The 19,966-nt window shown below is 38.2% G+C and overlaps 1 protein-coding gene and 1 pseudogene across 3 annotated transcripts in view; one reads left to right on the top strand and one right to left on the bottom strand.

The window, feature by feature from the left end:
* The window catches only part of ZC3H8 (zinc finger CCCH-type containing 8), a 37,429-nt gene that overhangs the window by 1,071 nt on the left and 16,392 nt on the right, over positions 1-19,966 (top strand). For both annotated transcript variants that reach the window (XR_013967358.1, XM_080812739.1), the window contains exons 2-8: positions 3,902-4,019; positions 12,516-12,750; positions 13,697-13,830; positions 15,792-15,914; positions 16,331-16,442; positions 17,607-17,716; positions 19,070-19,119. Coding sequence is in view for 1 of the 2 variants with exons in the window: in XM_080812739.1 (XP_080668865.1) it covers positions 3,902-4,019; positions 12,516-12,750; positions 13,697-13,830; positions 15,792-15,914; positions 16,331-16,442; positions 17,607-17,716; positions 19,070-19,099 (862 nt within the window). In the remaining variant the exon portion in view is untranslated. The remainder of the gene's footprint in view (positions 1-3,901; positions 4,020-12,515; positions 12,751-13,696; positions 13,831-15,791; positions 15,915-16,330; positions 16,443-17,606; positions 17,717-19,069; positions 19,120-19,966) is intronic.
* Positions 7,665-8,216, bottom strand: LOC308348578 (large ribosomal subunit protein uL22-like; annotated as a pseudogene). The gene has a single exon. The product of its transcript is annotated as a large ribosomal subunit protein uL22-like (transcript).

Below are 19,966 nucleotides of genomic sequence, written 5' to 3' on the forward strand. Positions count from 1 at the left end.
TTTACCAAGTGCTTTACGTGAAATATGTCATTTAATTTTAACCTTGAAGAAAAGAAACTCCTTGTTTTTGCAGATGAGAAAATTGAGGCACGGAGAGGAACATAACTTGCAAAGATTGCACAATTTAAGTGGCAAAACTAGGACCAAGTTACCCATGATTTGATTTCCTTGTTTCTAAGGCAAAATTAGTAACATAAAATAAGATCTATAAATACTGAAAAAAGAGAAAGACATTAATAACTTACAGATGATATGATCCACCTACAAAGGACAACAAGAGGAACATTAATAAACTATTAAAATCCATAAGAGAATTCAGCAAGGTGAATCATCACAAGACAATAGCTGCATGTTAGAAAACAATAGCATCTATCAATTTGAAAATGTGTGGGACGGAAGATTCTATTCATAAAAACTGTACTAAACTACATAAAAGACATTTCTGAATTTTTGCCCAAATGTTAGATGTGGAATGGTATTGAAGTATGAAGAGCATCTGTGAACAGTTCCTTGTTCATATCCTTTGCCTGTTTTTCTCTTCATTGGTCCTTCTCTTTAAAATTTTAGGAACTCTAATCAGATATTTTACTTCGTATTTGTTATTTGCCTTTTGACTCTGTTTATGGTGTTATTTTCATTGCATAAAGGATTTTTTTGTTTGTTTTAAATAAGTTTACAGGAATCAATCTTTTATGGTTTCTGAGTTTTTTCTTAGTAATTTTATGAGGGGATTACTTGTTTCTTGAGCACCTGCCATTATCCTAGGCCCTGGGGCTATAGCAATAAATAAACAAAAGAGATAAAAATCTCCATATTCATGAGATTTTTATCCCCCCCCAATGCATAAATAGATAGTATTTTGGGTAATGATAAATACCATGCAGAAAATGAAAGCTGGGTAGTGGGGAAGGAAGAGAGGATGGGATGGCAGGGAGAATGTAGATATTTTATTTTATTTTTTAAAAGATTTTACTTCTTTGACAGAGAAAGAGATCACAAGTAGGCGGAGCAGCAGACAGAGAGAGGGGGAAGCAGACTCTCTGCTGAGCAGAGAGCCCAGTGCAGGGCTTGATCCCAGGACCCTGAGATCATGACCTGAGCCGAAGGCAGAGGCTTAACCCACTGAGCCACCCAGGCATCCTGAATATAGGTATTTTAAAGAAGGTAGTTAAAGCCTTTGTAATATCACTGATAAGTAATACTTGAGTAGGGGAGTGAGGCAGGTTGGTTTCTAGCGGAGAGAATATAAACGTCCATATAAAGGTCTTGAGGTGGAGTGAGCGTGGCGTGATTGGGTGATGGGAACAAAGTGGCCAGAATGACAGCTGGAGTGGAGTTCAAGGAGCAGGACTTGAAGAGAAGTAGGACTTAAGAGGTACTGGGGGATATGGCCAGGGAGGCAGGTCATGTAGGGACTTGTAGGTGCCATAAGGACTTTGGCTTTTACCCTGAATGAGATGAAAGGCTATTAGAAGGTTTGCAACAAGAGAGACATTTTAGCAGGGTCATTGTGGTTGTGTTGATAGTAGAATGTAACAGGGCAAAAGTAGCTTGGATCATAGTATTAGTAGTAAGAAGTGGCCAAATAAGGATATATTTTGAAGATAAACTGGATTTTTCACAGATTGGATGGGGGATATGGAAGGAGTATAAGTTACTACAAGGTTTGGGGACGGTATCATTAGAAGGACGGATTTGCTATTTAAAATAACAGGAGATGGGCACCCGGGTGGCTCAGTTGGTTGAGCGTCTGCCTTTGGCTCAAGTCATGATCCCAGGATGAGTCCTGGGTCCTGAGTCCCATGTACAGAGTCCGGTGTCGGCTCCCTGCTCAGCAGGGACTCTGCTTCTCCCTCTCCCTCTGCCATTCCCCCAGCTTGTGCATGCTCTTTCTCAAATAAATGAATAAAATCTTAAAAAAAAAAAAAAGAAAAAACCCAGCATGATTAAGTCAGGAGTTGAGTTTGGGCTCTATTAAAAATATGCCAAGCAGCTATCCAGGTGGACGTGTTGACTAGGAAGTTGACTTTGCCTGTCTGGGCCCAGAGCTCAGCTCTCCCTATTTACTAGGTGTATGGCAAGTTCTGTAAGCTTCCTGTAATTCTGTTTTCATCTGTAAAATGGGCTTTCCACCACAGTACGTATGTCATAGGGCTGTTGTGATGTGGGTAATGTGTGCGGACTCACTTCTGGCACAGGGTAAGCATGATGATAAGTGTCAGGGGCTGCTGTCACTGCCCTTGGAGTCATCATTGTCAGTATTGCTTTGCCTCCGGAGAGGCTGCTTCCTACTCCATAAGATGATTCATTACTCATAACTGGAGTAGTGAAGGTTCACAGTATGTGGCTTATTGGGTCTTGTGATGGCTTCTGTAGAGGCTCACATCTTGGCGCCTTATCGGCGATGAAGCTCTGAGACTCTCACTAGGGACAGATCACTGGTAAATTGTTGAATTGGATGAAGCTGGAAAGCCTGAGCTCCTCCTGTAACTTTGCAGGAAGCTCAGAGCCACTATTTACATTCTTGTGCTAGTAGTGCATTCTAGTTGTAACGTGTTTTTCGAGAATGTACACATTGCTTCCTCCTTGCCTTTATCTGGCATGGAACTCCTCTCTTAAGCTTTTATTCAGTAGTCACTCCTCATCCAGACACAATTGCTTTCAGCCCCTTGTATTTATGGTGTAAACCATTACTTAGATATACCTATAAATTTCAGTGACATTCTTGTTGATCACTTTCCCACCTTCATCTTTCTTGGGTTCATTTGTAGTTTGGGTAGAATATCCTCAGGTTATTGTCTCAGGCAATGTCTCTCTGCGTATTTGACTTCTCTGCGCTTGTGAGTCTGGAAACAACTTTTCTTTGTCATCTTCCCACTTGAATGTAAGTTAGGCTCTCTCCTGACCTTGAAAGGCACATTGCATTCTACCTGAAATACTGCTCTTCGTGATGGTCCTCTTTGTTTGCTAACTTTTCTTCCTTCCTTTCTTTCTTTCTTGATTTTATTTATTTGAGAGAGAGTGCATGGGAGGGAGCAGAGGGAGAGGGAGAGGGACAAGCAGGCTCCTTGCTGAGCAGAGATCCTGATTCCGGGCTTGCTCCCATGACCCTAGGATCAGGGCTTGAGCAGACACTTAACCAACTGAGCCACCCAGGTGCCCCTCTAACTTTTTAAAAAAGTTGATTGATTGATTGATTTTAAGTAATCTCTACACCCAACATGGGGCTGAAAGTCACAACCTGGAGATCAAGAGTCACACGCTCTACCAACTGAGCCAGCCAGGTGCCCCTGTTTACTAACTCTTACGTGTATATATATATATATATATATATATATATATATATTTTTTTTTTTAGTGGGGTGGGAGGCTTTATTTTTTATTTTTTATTTTTTCTTAGATATCTTTAAAGGTTAGAAGATCCTTGACCAGTTAAGTGTTCCTCATGTATGTACCTATGCTTAACATACTATATTAAAATTGCTTTATTTTTTTCCTCCCAAGCACATAGAAAGTTCTCAGAAGGCAGGGACAAGGTCTTTTTCATTGTTGTATCCCAGGATTTAAGGCCTACAGCCTGGTATATGGTGGATACTCAGTATCTGTTGAATGAATGCAGTGATGAATGAATGGGTGGTTTATATAGCTCCTGTTACTAGACCATGAAGGTTATGTAATCTAAAATTTCAGCTTTCTGATTTACTTAGAAGCACATGTTGACGTGTACTGCTCATCCTAAATTTGTATATCATTCCTTGGAGTATTTAGAGTAGAATTTGAGTTTGGAATTTCTTTGAGGGCAAGTAGAAGATAAGCCAAAGCCATTCATTTTAATGCTATGGTATGAACCATTTTCAGATTGAAAAAAACTTCTTATGTTTATTTGATATTTTTGCTGCAGAATCGATGATGGAATAGATGATGCAGAAGTTGAAGAAACACAAGAAGAGAAAAGAAAAACACAAGAAGAGAAAATAAAATGGGAAGTAAAACTGGAATGTGAGCAAATACCCAAAAAAGTAAGATTAAGTTGGCATATTGAAAAAAAATGGAGAGGAGTGGGTGTGAGAAATTTGTTAGGGGTCCTGTTTGTCCCGGTTTAGTTAGCATTGGAGACCTAGTTGGCTTATATCAAGGAAACCTGGTAACACTTCAGAAAATGTATCATTCAGTCATTTAACATGAACTGTTCTAGTGTATTGCTTTTATTTTGGTTTCCCCTGTTTCTGAAATGGGTTGTAAATGGTTTCAAAAACTTCTCTTTTCAAATTAGGTCATAATTTTTAAGGATTTTGATTTGGTGATAACTAACCTTACTGATTTATAGCTTAAAGCTTGTGTTACTTTGTTAGGACTGCCCTAACAAAGGACCGCAAATTGGGTGACTTATGCAACAGAAGTTGTCTTGTGTTTCTGGAGACTGGAAGTCTGAGATCAAGGTGTTGGCAGAGTTGGCTTTTTCTGAGGGCTGTGAGGGAGAATCTGTTTCATGCTCCTCCAGGAGTTTCTGGTGGTTTGCTGACAATCTTTGGTGTTCCTTGGCATGGCTTCCAGAAGCATCACCTTGATCTTTACCTTCATATTCGAATTGTGTTCTCCCTATGTTCATATGTCTGTGTCTAAATATACCCTTTTTATAAGGACACCGGTCATAATGGATTACAACTTACCCTAATGACCTCATCTTAACCAACTACACATGTAATGGCCCTATTTCCAGATAAAGCCACATAGTAAGGTACTGACTATTATGAGTTCATCAGGAGAATTTGGGGAGGACACAGTCAACCCATAACAACCAATATCTGCTCCTCTCTTGCCTCTCTTTGAACTTTTTTTTAATTGTGAAAAAAATTTTTTTTTAAGGTTTTATTTATTTGTCAGAGAGAGAGAGCACGCGCACAAGTGCGGGGGAGCAGCAGGCAGAGGGAGAAGCAGACTTCCTCCTGAGCAAGGGGCCCTGGTGCGGAACTCGATCCCAGGACCCTGGGATCATGATCTGAGCCAAAGGCAGCCACTTAACCAACTGAGCCACCCAGGCATCCCTTTTATTGTGAATTTTAACACACCACAAAATGATGGATTTGAATTGGCAGTGAGACTCACACAAATAGGCTTTAATGTGATCCTCTTACACTTAGCTTCATAAAAGTGTACAGGACAGAAAGTACAGGAGATATGGCATCCTCATCTCCTCAGCAAGCCTCTCAACTACCCAAGTATATAACTTCTTTCACCCTTTGGGGCATGTATGGCTGTTGTGGACCAGAGCCAGCGTATTAACCCTGAAAATCTGTGGCCTGGATTTCCCTCCATTTTTTTTTTTAAAGATTTATTTATTTGTGAGAAAGAGCGCATACACGTGTGAGAGAGCATATGAGTGGGAAAAGGGGCAGAGAGAGAGAGAACCTCAAACAGGCTCTACGTTCAGCACAGAGCCCTACTCGGAGCTTGATCTCACGACCCCGGAATCATGACCCAAGCTGAAACCAAGAGCCTGACACTCAACCGACTAAGCCACCCATGCGTATTTTTTTTTAATACTGTTTTAGTCTCATAGACCCCAGTCCTTCATGCCCAGTTAAAGGTCCCTAATCCATGTATAACCCAATATAGGAGATAGGCAGGCGGAACACGCTACGGTCACTTAAAATAGATTCCAATAAACAGTTCTGTAACTAGGTGGACACCTGCATTATTCCTAAGTAGGCTTGTTTTGGCCCAGGCTCTTTACTCACAAGTTGTAAAACATCAATGTGCCGTATCACAGCTGACTAAAAAGAGAACACCCAGGTAGAGACTTTGCTAATTCAAGAAAGAACATTGCCCGCAAAGCCTCTAATGCCTTCTTTCCCAGTCATTATTCCTTTGTTTCCTCCTAGAAGTAACTAGAATCCTAACTTGCATGCTAATCACTTCCTTGCCCTTCTTTACAGTTTAAGTTTTACTACTAATGCTGGCAGCCTTAAAAATACAGTTTTTCCTTGCCAATTTTTACACTTTATAGAAGTAGAATAGTATTGTATGTGTTCTTTCTGGTGTCTTTTTCCCAACATTATATTTATAAGATTCATAGATGTATACTTGTCTGTTTATTTTCTGAGCTGGATAGTATTCCATTATTGAATATACTAGATTTCGTTGTTGGTCGACATTTGGTCTGATTTCCATTTTTGGAGGTTATGGGTAGTGCTACTACGTTCTTTCGCTTGTATCCTGTTGCACATGTGCTCTTTAGTTACTGAAGAGTAAAACTGCTGGGTCTTAGAGTGTAAGCATCTTTACCTTTACCTTAATGCCAGACTGTCCTCCAATCCAAAGTGGTTCTACCAATTTTATTCCCAGAGGTGGTGTATGAGGGACTGTATTTCTGCTGCTCCTCACTTGGTATTGTCATCCATCGTATTTTTCACCATCTGATGAAGTAGCTCATTGTAACTAAGTTTGCATTTTCTTGATTACTGTTGGGATGGAGCATCTTTTCATATGCTGGTCCATTTGGATTTCCCTTTTTTTAGTGCCTGTTCAGATGTTTTTGTCTTATAATTATTGGTTTCTCTGTGTTTTTTTTTCCCTTGATTTGTAGTTCTTTATTTTGGATCATAAGGGGTTTTTTTTCCTTTTATTGTGGGTTATGTGTTGCAAATATCTGCTCATTTTGTGGCTTTACACAATGGTATTTTTTCATTAAAAGTTCATAATGTTAGTATATTCAAATTTATTAATGTTCTTTATAGTTAGTGTTTTATTTAAATATCCCAAGATATGGGGCGCCTGGGTGGCTCAGTGGGTTAAAGCCTCTGCCTTCGGCTCAGGTCATGATCCCAGGGTCCTGGGATCGAGCCCCGCATCGGGCTCTCTGCTCAGCAGGGAGCCTGCTTCCCTTCCTCTCTCTCTCTCTCTGCCTACTTGTGCTCTCTTTCAAATAAATAAATAAAATCTTTAAAATAAATAAATAAATAAATAAATATCCCAAGATAATAAAAATCTTTTACTATGATGTCTTCCAAAAGATTTATTGTTTTGCTTTTCACATTTAAGTTTGCAGCCATCTGTAATTGATTTTTCTATTTGTATCTGTGAAGTAGGGGTGACAAATTTTGTTTTACTTTTTTTTTTCATGTTATCGTATCCAGTTGTTACAGCACCATTCACTGAAGGGAAAGAATTATCTTTCCCCACACTTTCTGCAGTGTCACCATTGTCAAAATCAAGTGCTCATGTTTGATGGGTTTGTTTCTGGACTCCGTTTGCGCTTTTTTTTTTTTTAATTAATTAATTAATTTATTTGACAGAGATCACAAGTAGGCAGAGAGGTAGGCAGGGGTGGGGGAAGCAGGCACCCTGCTGAGCAGAGAGCACAGTGCAGGGCTTGATCCCAGGACCCTGGGATCATGACCTGAGCTGAAGGCAGAGGCTTTAACCCACTGAGCCACCCAGGTACCCCAGGGACTCCGTTTACTTCTGCTGGTTTATCTGTTTAGCCCTCCCCCAAGACCTCACCATGTTAATTACTGCAGCTTTATAATAAGTTTGGATGTCAGGTAACCAAATCCTCTCCCCTTGTTTTTCTTCCTTAAGTGTCTTGGGTATTTTTAGCCCTTTGTATTTCTTTTTTTTTCCCCCCTCTTTTTATTTTTATTTGCATTTATTCCATGCAGAATTTACTCCCTGGCCATAAGTTTTTGTTTCTTCAGTCTCTTCTGGAATATCTTTTTCTTCTGTGCAAACTCCTCTTCTGGTTTAGGAACAATATGCTCTTTTTCAGTAAGGATCATCTCGATGAGGCAGGGAGAGCTCATATACGGGTTAATCCGACCGTGAGCCCTGTAAATTCTATGACGCATCTTGGGGGCTTTGCTCACCTGGCTGTACTCAATGACCAGAGAGGGAATCGATATCTAAACCCTTAAGTTCAGCATTACTCTCTGCATTTTTAAGCAGTAAAAATTCAGCACTCTTCTTGGGCCATCAACCTTGTGTCCAGCCCCACTGTTCAGCCTGGGCACACCTCCCATCTCCACCACTGTAGTGATGGAATAGTACACACTGGTTATGCAAAGTGATATCTTTTAGATACTTGGAGGCTTTTCAGATATGCATGCTCTGGATGGCCTGGGCAGTTTCATGTGTGTTCTTAAAGATAACAGAAAGATTTGAACCTCTTGATTTGCATGATTTTTAGGGTTTTCTAGGTCAAACAAAGAGCGAACCATTTTCAGAGGTCACGTCAGGCCAGTTAGGGGAAGAGAGGCCTTTTGCATTTCTATATGAATTTTAGAATCAGTTTGTCAAGTTCCTTGGAAAAGCCTGGTCAGATTTTCATTGGGAATGCATTTAATCTACAGATCATTCGGAAGAGAATTGACATCTTTAGAATATTGAATTGTCTAATCTTTAGGTCCTCTAATTTCTCTCAACAGTGTTTTGTAATTTTCTTTGTAGATGTTTTACATCTTCTATACTTTTTGTTAGGCTTATTGCTAGGTGTTTGATGAGGCTATTGTAAATTACATCTTTTTTTAAAGCATCATTTTCTAATTGTGGGTTTCTCATAATTTAACTAGCAGCTACTCAACTCTGCTTAAGTAATGTGAAAGCAGCTAGTACAGTATGTAAATGAATGAGTGTGACTGTGTTCCATTAAATTTTCTTTATGGATGCTGAAGTTTGAATTTTGTATAACTTTCATTGTCATGAAATGTTATTCTTTTGTGTTTTTTTCTCCAACCATTTAAAAAAATCTGAGGACCATTCTTAGCTTGCTGACCATTACAGAAACAGGTGGTAAGATGGATTTGGCCTTGGGATCATAGTTTAATGACACCTGCTCTAAAGTTTTGTGATGTGTTTTTATGTTCCTTCATTGTCCCTTCATTTAAGAAAGGCTGGAAGAGTTGATGGATGGCCTTTGCTTGTGTGTTAGTGGGTCTGTGTCTCTATAGGCTTTTCCTCCAGATGGGAAGCCTGATTGGACATTCAGTACATGGGTGGGCTGTGTGGATAGGTAAGTTTCCTCCAGCATAGTAGTTCTTTTTTTTTTTTTTCCCAGTATAGTAGTTCTTAACCTTCATTGTACTCTGTACTCCTTTTGGTAGCCTGTTGAAGCCCATGGGTCCCTTCTCAAAATCATGTTTTTTTACTGAATAAAATGAAATACATTGGATTACAAAGGAAATTTACTTTATTGAAATACAGTTATCAAAAAAAATGTAGAAAGAATAATATGTTCTTCATTAATACACTAAGTAATTAGAAGTTCCAGCAGAAGGTCTAATTATTGTAACTTTGACATAGTGGTGAACATAAAAGATATTTTGAGATTTGCAGCAACTCTCATGTGATATATGAAAGTACTAGTGACAGTGGCAGATACTGTTGATACTACTGTTTGTTCCCTGTGTTCAGAACAGCAGAATGCTAAATATCATCTTAGAGGTTGATATAAATAATGTGTGGTTTTTACCCTCATTCATTGTTCATTGAATTTTGCCCGTAGACCCATGTGAGGAATCTCTTTTTGAAAGCAGGGTAGAACTTCTGTTGTACATTGAGTGGATAGAGTATATTTCTGGTAGGGGTTGCTCCCAAATGCCGGAATGTTGAGGACTTCACTGTGGGGTCTTAGTACCCACACAAGAAGATCTGGCTTTATCAGACATTTTACTCAATTTCTTTATTTTCTTTTTTGCCTGGGGTAAATTTCTCTTTGAATGTATTCTGGTGAGAGATGGGAAAGAGAGAATTTGTTACAATAGCTTTGTCTGTTTTTATGTAGAATCTTAATCCATCCTAGTTTGTAGCCCCAGTTCTCACACTCCAACTGAAGTCCAACATCCCAATTATAACTTGCTTTTTGTTTTTCAAAAAGACTTGCCAAGAATTTGTTAGACTTTTCTTAATTACTGATGAATGTACTTCATGTGCTCCCCCACCCCCACTAATATTATGGAACTATTTTTACATTTCTGTACTTTTATTTCTGTGGAGTCTCAGGAGGCCATACTATTCAATAAATTCTCCTGAATTAGAAATCTTTTCCTTAAAAAAAAAACTTTATTTAGTCTCCTTCATTAAAGGAAAAAAAGTTTAGCAGCGCCTGGGTGGCTCAGCGGGTTAAAGCCTCTGCCTTCGGCTCAGGTCAGCCCCGCATCAGGATCTCTGCTCAGCGGGGAGCCTGCTTCCTCCTCTCTTTCTCTGCCTGCCTCTCTGCCTGCTTGTGATTTCTGTCTGTCAAATAAAATCTTAAAAAAAAAAAAAAGGAAAAAAAGTTTAGTATATTTATATGTTTTCTAAATTATATAGAGAACAACAAATATCAAAGTAATGAGTTTAGGGCTAGCTGCATGAAGAAAAGTATTAAAGCAGTCGCTTGTATTTTGTGTCTTCATTGCCTTCTGAAAAGAATAATATCAATTAGTAATACTCATGTCTAATGTATAATAAAACAACATAGTTGATGATTGTCCTGGTTTTGTTTATGTTGCCATGTCATCTCACCTCTTCATTGATACAAATCAGCGCGTTATCACCTCTTAAAGGGGTGTCTGCTTTGGTACGTATTTTGTGTGTAAGGGAGCACTTACTCATTTGGATCATTGTGATATTGTGATTCAGATGTACTGAATAGAATTTCTGTTTTTGACTAAACCAAACTTTGTGGGAGCTGTTGCATAATTGAGTGATCTCCCTGTGCCCACTAAATAAAATGAAAGGCCAGAAACAGGGTAAACATAATAATCATCACAGGAATTGGCCAACTTTTTCATAAAGGACCAGGTATCTTTCATAAAGGACCAGTGCATCTTGTTGACTTTGTGAGCTGTATTGACTCTGTCACAACTAAACAGGTATAGATAACAGGGACGTGAATGAGTGGGTGTGACTGTATTCCTGCAAAACTTTGATTAACAAAAACAGGAGGCCAGGCTGACATCTGCAGATCCCTGGCCAGATGTTATGTTTACAAGTTTGTTCTATGGTATTGGTTTTAAAAGGTGCCCTTTTGGGGCGCCTGGGTGGCTCAGTGGGTTAAGCTTCTGCCTTTAGCTCAGGTCATGGTCTCAGGGTCCTGAATTGAACCCCACATCGGGCTCTCTGCTCAGTGGGGAGTCTGCTTCCCCCTCTCCCTCTGCCTGCCTCTCTGCCTACTTGTGCTCTCTCTCTCTCTCTGTCTGTCAGATAAATAATTAAAATCTTAAAAAACAAAACAAAACGGTGCTCTTTCTTGAAAACTTGGAGACAGGGAACTTGGTGGCCTGATATTTTTGGATTGGTTAAAAGTCTTGTCTGGTATAATGAAGATGAGGTAGTAGTGTACATTGGGGCCATTGTCAGGTTAGGAAACTATCTCCACCTGATTCTTCACACAGGGAGCAAATTCATTTCATAGGCCTATGATCAGTCCTCTGGTGTACAACTCCTAGCTTTGAAGTTAACATCAAAAGTAAGCCATGAAATTGGACCACCTGGTATATTTTATAATAGCGATTCTTCTGGTTTGTTTTTTGTTTGTTTTGAGTCTGCTGCCTTCATCAGTTAAGTGGAAGTAGACAGGAGTCCAGACCCCAGAGCACACTCTGGAGCAGGATCATTGGCCAGTTTAATGGTAGACATGTTATCTCTTCCTGACATCAAAATAGGAGCCTTTCAGCACTTGGATGTTTCTTTATGAGCCTTTTAATTAAAACGTGTCATACATACTAACTGTAATTATACAACTTGATACCCTTGTGTCACCATGTGTAGACATGTATACCAATGTTTGGACATTCTTGTACACAAAATACTTTAAGTTGTCTGCTATGATCATCTCTGGCTGACTCAGGGTCAGCTGCCATACCCGGCTTCCTGTTCCTGTGGGCACCTGTGCTCGCTTCTGTTGCCTTGGGGTAGCTGCACCAACAGAGTTAGAAAACTCTTTCTGAAAGTAAAGTTGACTTGATTACAGAGAATTGGGCAGTTCTTTGTTCCTTGTCATCCATGTAAGCCACCAACGCTGTGAGTTACAGGAAGAATAATGGGCTTTGCTAGCAGTGATGTATTTTAGTATAGTGGATTTTCACTTGGGCCATTACAGTTTACTTACTCTTTTATGAAGTGTTGAGTTATTGAATTAAACCATTTAAAAGCATAGTTGATGCAAAGGGAGAAATAAAATATGAAATATAATACTGTAGTTCAGTCAAATAAATTATATTAAATAATTAAGTTTGGGGGTTTACTCTTTTAATTCAGTAAAGCATTACTGAATTCAGAATCTTCCATCAAATTTTTTTTCAAGGATGGATATGTTCTGTTGGTTTTTGTTTTGTTTTTAGTTCTGGAACATTTTAAAAATGTAAGAGTGGAAAAAAAAAAATGTAAGAGTGGAAAGAATAGTATACGAACCCCTATATACCCATCACCCAACCTCAGCAATGATCAGTTCATGGCCAGTCTTTATTTCTTCTTTATAAGCAGATTGTTTTGAATCATGACAGCTTTTTAAAATTGGAAATTTAATTTTTACTTAGTTTAGGCACTTTGGGAACTCCACAACATCCCCGAAGAATTTGCAATATAGAAAATCAAGAAGTAAGGACTATGATGTGTATAGTGATAATGATACCTGCAGTCAGGAATCAGAAGATAATTTTGCTAAAGAGCTTCAGCAGTATATACAAGCTAAAGAAATGGCAAATGCTGCTCAATCCTTACCATTTCCTGAAGAATCAATGAAGAAAGAGGGAGTGAAGGATACCCAGAAAGGTAAGGGTGAAACTATTTTGTCATTTAAAGTTTATGTAGACCATCAGTCACAGTTGTCCGTAAATGGACTGGGGTTTGGGGAGGGGGAGAGTTTCTCCTGCATTTTATCTCAAAGTAAGATCATGCTTTCCTTAGGTCTTTACGCCAGATATGAGCTTGCATGGCCTGAGATGCCCACTCCACCCCCCAACCTGGCCATTCAGTGTACAAATGCAGAGTTTACAGGAGGGTTATCAAAGCCTATGACTGCTTTGAAAGGGAGAAGGCTAAATCCTTGGCCTCCGCATATATGAAGGACAAGATGTGCCTGTTTGTATTGCTCTCAGTTTAGAGAGGAATTGACTTAATGTCTGATACTGTGGTGTGTCAGACTATATATTCTTTTAGATTACTGAAATAAAATATATTCTTTTAGATTACTAAAATGAAATTTAGTCGTAGATATGAGGACAAATGACAGCTACAGAAGACATTAATCCTCCGTTTTACTGCCATTTTCTTTTTTTTTTTTTTTTTGGATACTCTTATTTTATTTTCTAACGTAATCTGTACACTCAGTGTGGGGCTCAAACTCACAATCCCGGGATCGAGAGTTGCACGCTCTACTGACTGAGCCAGCTGGGCTCCCCTGTGTTTGTATGTAGAAGGTTTTCAGTGAAAACCCTGACAGTAGTATATGAGGTAATTTTAAACATTTGAAGTTTTTGCTGCTAGAGTGCTATGGCAATTCCTAATTAGCTCCATAACACTCTGAACCCTTCAAAAGGATCTGGCTTATGGCAAGCAAGAGTCAGATGCTTAACCAACTAAGCCACCCAGGCGCCCCTATAGAGTGTACCTTAGAGTAACCTGCTGTTGTGCCTTCATATTCTCGTAAATTAAAATTAAACTTTTAACACTTAGTGTCTAAGATTTAAACACATAAGATTAACTTTCTTGTTTTCAGCTGTTAAACAAAAAAATAAAAACCCGAAAGCTGTCCAGAAAAATGGTAAGCAGAAAAAAATGAAGCGAAAACGGGCTGGCGCAGGCCAGAAAGGATCCAGCGCTTCCTTGCGGAACAGGAGCTCACAGGAACAGGTAGGTACAAGAGTGCAGGCATGCAGGAGGACACCTACTTGCTGCAGAATTTTTAATCTTACACCACCGTGACGAGCCACAGAATGAGGGTTCTCTGATGGTGAAAAATCTCCTCACCGTCAGTGGGCTCTCCGATGTTCTTCGCTGTCACTGTCACAGTTGCCTTCCCTCTCGCTCACCCTGTGTTAAGCCTTAGTGTTGTCCCTGTTTACCTGAATACATGCATATGATTCCCTTGATTTTGGACTGTTGTAATGTCAACGACTGGAAAAACAGGGGAAGCAGGGAGAAGATAAAGCGCCCAAGGGAGCACTTCAAAAGTCAGAGTCTTACAGAGTTTCTGCTGTTGCGGTCCCTGTGAAAATGAAAAAGGAATATTTCTGAGCGTTGACCTTATAAAACACCCCAACCCTCCCAGTATTTTGATTTTGTTCTTTAGAACTTCCTCTTCCGTGGTCTGCGGATGTATTCAGGATAGGACAATAAGGACTCTGGTTTTCTGAGGGCTTCTAAACTAACCTTTTTTCTTAGGCTTGGTCCAGAAGACAAGAGTTAGGGGTGGTAAAATATTAGATCAAATATAATAGAAAAACATATTTGTGAAAAAATCTTGCCTTGCTTCCATATTTTACAAATGAGGAATCTGAAGCCCTGGGGTTTCAGGTAACCCTCAGAGGCACACAGGGCCAGGCCACAGCTGGAACTTTATTTCCTGACCCCATCAGTATTCCCTATGATTCTTTTGGTTTACATTGACTCAAATGATCATTCAGCGGACAGCTTTCCTACATGAGGAATGGATTATAAGCGTGTATGTTAGAATTTAATAACATAGTCAGATAAAACCAAGGATTTACACTGACCCATCTTTATTAGACATAATTTTGATGGTGTTAAGTGGAAATTTGACTTTATTACAAAGCAGATCACATAAATGTAGTTAGGTCCCTTCTTTGCACATACTAAATCGTAAAACTACTCAGAAATTTGGTATTGCAAGAGCTATACACTACACACAAGTTAACACACTAAAAATAGTTTATATTTCTGAAAAGCTAGAATGTATTATGAAATTCTCCTTTTGTTTTTATATAAAAGTCACCTTTTGTTTTTATATCTCTTTTGCCATCTTTGAGGTTTTATTTTTAGTAATGTTTGTTAACTTGAGCTGGTTATTATTCCCTCTTCTCACTCAGTGATCATCTCATTGGAATTAAAGAGCATGCTGCTTTTGGTTCACCTTACGGTTTCCAGTTTTGTCTCCATTGTTAAGAGCCTTATTCCTAGACTTTGTTAAATTTTATCTGATTTTTAAAAAATATTTTATTTATTTATTTGAGAGAATGAGAGAGAAAAAGAGAGAGGGTTAGGGGGAGAAGCAGACTCCCTGCTGAGCAGGGAGCCCAGTGCAGGACTCGATCCTGGGACTCCAGGATCATGACCTGAGCTGAAGGCAGTCACTAACCAACTGAGCCACCCAGGCGCCCTTTTTTTAATCTGATTAAAAATAAGGGCGGGGCACCTGGGTGGCTCAGTGGGTTAAGCCTCTGCCTTCGGCTCAGGTCATTGTCTCAGGGTCCTGGAATCGAGCCCGCATCGGGTTCTCTGCTCAGGAGGGAGCCTGCTTCCCCCTTTCTCTCTGCCTGCCTCTCTGCCTACTTGTGAGCTCTCTCTCTCTCTCTGTCAAATAAATAAATAAAATCTTTAAAAAAAAATAAGGGCGAAGTATAATAAAATATTCAAATTGCACACACGCTAATATTCAGTGCTGGAATGCTGTTATAATTGGCAGAATATTTATTTTTCAACTGATGTGTAAAAGTTCAAATCTTTCAAATAAAGGCCAATTTAGAAGAGTCACTTTGTAATGTTTTAAAGGTGGTTAAAATGATTTTGTGCAATGGAATAAAATACTTAAATTTCTATTTCTCACATTTAGTTCTTTGTTTTTGTTTTCAAAGGATGATAAACCTAAGGAGAAGCAGCCGCGTGTGAGAATGAGTCAGGGATTCATCAACCAACATACAGTGGAACGCAAGGGGAAACAAATTTGTAAATATTTTCTTGAAAGGAAATGTATTAAGGTATAAAAAACTATGTAAGCAAAAATATACTAAAATGTGAAGTATAACAAAAATGTACTAAAGCCAACTCCCATTTCCACTGGGTATTCTAAAAGCATACCTGTACATTTTTATAACTGTTTCCTTCTGGAAAGTTCCACTAGAATACTTTATTGAAATATTCCTCTATGTTTTAGAAAGATACTTTTTAAAAAATGCTTTGGGTTAAAAATGTTTAGGTCTTAAGATTTCAAGCAGGTATGTGTGGTGTGGTTATAAGATAGCTCTTTAAGAATTAGACTGTAGTAAAAAAAATGTTTTATACTTTAGTATTTCTGAGACTTTCTGGAATCATTTGCTTATCTTAAGCTTAGTAAGAATTGAATGACTTAACTTTGAGAATGTTAATGGCTTTTCTTTGTTCCGTTTTGGCCCAGGGAGACCAGTGTAAATTTGATCATGATGCAGAAATAGAGAAGAAAAAGGAAATGTGTAAATTTTATGTGCAAGGATATTGTACCAGAGGTGAAAACTGCCTATATTTGCATAATATCCTTTATCACAAAATATAATAACTACTTTTTCAAAATATTTACATGAACATTTTAAATACATGTAATTTTCGAGGAAACCCATGTTTTAGCTATGGTAAAATTATGTTATCCAAGCCCAACTCAGTATCAGAGTGGTTAATTGTGTAGATTTTTTTTTCCCCAAAGAAAGAAAAGATGGATTCTTTAGCAATTCTCTCAAATCAAGATCATTCACCTGGGTATAGTATAACAGCAGGTTCATGAGACCTATTTAGCCCCCAGAAAGACTGTCAGAATTTCTGCTGTGACATTAACTAATTGTATTTATATTCATGTAAGTTACTTTGTTGTTTTTGTTTTTGTTTTTTTAATGATTTTATTTTTAAGTAATCTCTGCATCCAATGTGGGACTCAAATTTCCAGCTCTGCAATCAAGGGTTGCATGCTCTATGATTGAGTCTGCTAGGTACCCACATCTAAACTACTTTAAAAAGAGGAGGAGGAATTACATAATTTGGGAGTACTTATTTTCTATATATTCTGTACCAAATAGAGGTTAATGGTCCTTTAGTTTGGAAAATAACCCTAACTCTTCAGTGCAAATGGTACAGACATGTTGTAAAAACATGGAACATAAAACATTTTAGGGTAATAGCACCTTTGGGCTCCACAAAAGTTGTTTTGCTTCAGTCATTCAATAGAAGGAATCTCAATTCTAACTTGAGCGTTTTTTCCTAGGAAATAATATTGAAGTTGTTTAATTGATCCTATTTTAAACAAGCCTTATATCTGAAGGATTCAGATCTGTAAGGCCTATCATTGTTATTGACTTTAATTTCCCCACTCCAAAAGAATGCTTTAAAAATAATCACATTTCTTAAAGTATTTGAAATACACATCCTTTTCTTAAATCAGTGAAATATGCTGGTAGTTTATTGTGAAAATGGATATGAAGGAAAAGTATCCTGTGATAGCCATTAAACTTAATTTATATAGTTATTCTAAAATTAGATGTTTCATGTAATTCAGTTAGTAATCTACTGTCTTATATTTTAAATAGAGATTTTTAGTGTTTCTACTATTAGGAAAGACCTTTATAGAGGGCAAATAAAGTCAGTAAATTAATAACAAAATATTTTAATTGGATTAAACATGTTCTCTTCCTTAACATTTGGATTACATGAATATCCTTGCAAGTTTTACCATACAGGAACAAAGTGTTATCAGGGTGAATATTGCAAGTTTTCACATTCTCCACTGACTCCTGAAACACAAGAATTGTTGGCCAAAGTAAGTACAATTTTAATTTTTGTTTTTCTTTTTTAAAGAGTATGTTTGAACTAAAGACTAACTTTGAACTAAGAATTTTGAAAACACACTCTTCTTTAAGGTTACCATATGGGGTGTATTAGGACTGACAGTCTTAGAATTTAATTCCATTTAGAAAATTAATATTCATTTATATATATATTTTTGTAGCTTAAAGGAAAATTTATACTTACTGCTGATGAGAACATTCCAGTTTATACTTATACAAGCAATAAGTAAATTGAATGTTCTTAAAACCTTCAATGTAAAAAAAAACAAAAACAAAAAACCTTCAATGTGTAGTTAGCAACCTTAGTAGCCAAGCTAACCAAAGGAAAACAAAATAAATAGGAGAACTAGTACTCCTGTTATAATCTTAGAAGGAAAGCAAAGAATCACTGGATGGTAAATATTTTTAGAGTTACATGTACTCAAGTAGTTATTTCAAAAGTTTTCTTCACTAGGCGCCCAGGTGGCTTAGTCGGTTAGGCATCTGCCTTCGGCTTGCCGTGATCCTACAGTCCTGGAATTGTTGGGCTCTCTGCTCAGCGTGGGAGCCTGCCACTTCTTTCTTTGCCCGCCTCTCATGCTCTCTCTCCCTCTGTCTCTCTCTATCTCTCACTCATATACATAAAATTGTTTAAAAAAATTTTTTTTCTTCAAATACTCTTTCAGGGCACCTGGGTGGCTCAGTGGGTTAAGCCTCTGCCTTCGGCTCAGGTCATGATCTCAGGTTCCTGGGATTGAGTCCCTCGTTGAGCTCTCTGCTCAGTAGGGAGCCTGCTTCCCCACCCCCTCTCTCTCTACCTGCCTCTCTGCCTACTTGTGATCTCTCTCTGTCAAATAAATAAATAAAATCTCTAAACAAACAAACAAGCCTCTTTCAATGAGGAAAGATAATTGAAAAATAAGTCATTTATATTCTTTCATTTCCTATATGTTAATTGGAATTAGTGTCTTCAAAATTGAATTGAAATACAGGGGAAAATAAAAGATTCTCCTAGAACCAAGCCATACCATCTTGTGGCAGGAAGTTCTCTTGAGTATATACAAATATTTGAAAGTCAAATGTACTTATTTCTGGATATTTTTAGGTTGTAAAAATGAAGGCTTACCCTGGAATTAAAAGTCATACCAAGTATTTTGTTGTTAGTATGAAATATATATGAAAAAAAGATAGATATAAAAGTTGTCTTTCAGGCCTCATTGTAAACATTAGGTGATTACTAGGATAAATAGTATTGGACTCACTAGACATTTCTAAGAGCATTATGATGTACCCGAATTAGACATTGATGCATAAAAATGATTGTGTGATTTTTTTTTTCATATTAGGTTTTGGATACTGAAAAGAAGTCATCATGAAAATAAAAGGCATAAAAAAGGTAAAATTAGCTTTTAGCACATTTCCTTTTTATTCTCTGAAACATCTCTAGAAACTGGCTTGGAAACATAGGACTTTTCCATTTTCTAAAATAGAAATCTTGGGGTGCCTGGGTGGCTCGGTGGGTTAAAGCCTCTGCCTTCGGCTCAGGTCTTGATCCCAGGGTCCTGGGATTGAGCCCCACATCAGGCTCTCTGTTCCATGGAGAGCCTGCTTCCTCCTCTCTCTCTTTCTGCCTGCCCCTCTGCCTACTTGTGATCTCTATCTGTCAAAATAAATAAATAAAATCTTTTAAAATAGAAATCTTTTTCTTTATCTTCCCCTGCTAACAAATCATAAAATATTTGCTACCTGTGCATGGATATATATGTCCATGTCCTTGGGCCTACTTCCCTCTCTTGGTTTGTCACTATCTTTTGTAGTTTTATCCTCCTCTTTTGTTTCTTTATAGATTTACCAAGTGTGTGTGATCCATGAAATAATGTATTTGGTTTTGTTTGTGTTTGGGTTTTATTTAAATAGCTTGGAATTTATTTAAACAAATACTCTATGTACTCATTTATATATTTATGTGACTTGCTATTTTCACTCACCATTACACTTCTTTTTTGGTGGGGGGTGGAGAGAGAGGGAGGGAGGGCAAGCAAGGGAGCAGGGGAGAGGGGCAGAGGAAGAGGGAGAGAGAATCTCAAGCAGGCTCCATGCCCAGCTTGGAGCCGGATGCAGGGCTTGATCTCACGACCCTGAGATCATGACCTGAGGTGAAATCAAGAGTCAGACGCAGAACCAGCTGAGCCACCTAGGTGCCCCTCAACATTATGTTTCTAGATTCATACATGTGGATACAC

This window comes from Martes martes (genome assembly GCF_963455335.1).
Source record: "Martes martes genome assembly, chromosome: 9".
Taxonomy (NCBI): Eukaryota; Metazoa; Chordata; class Mammalia; order Carnivora; family Mustelidae; genus Martes; species Martes martes.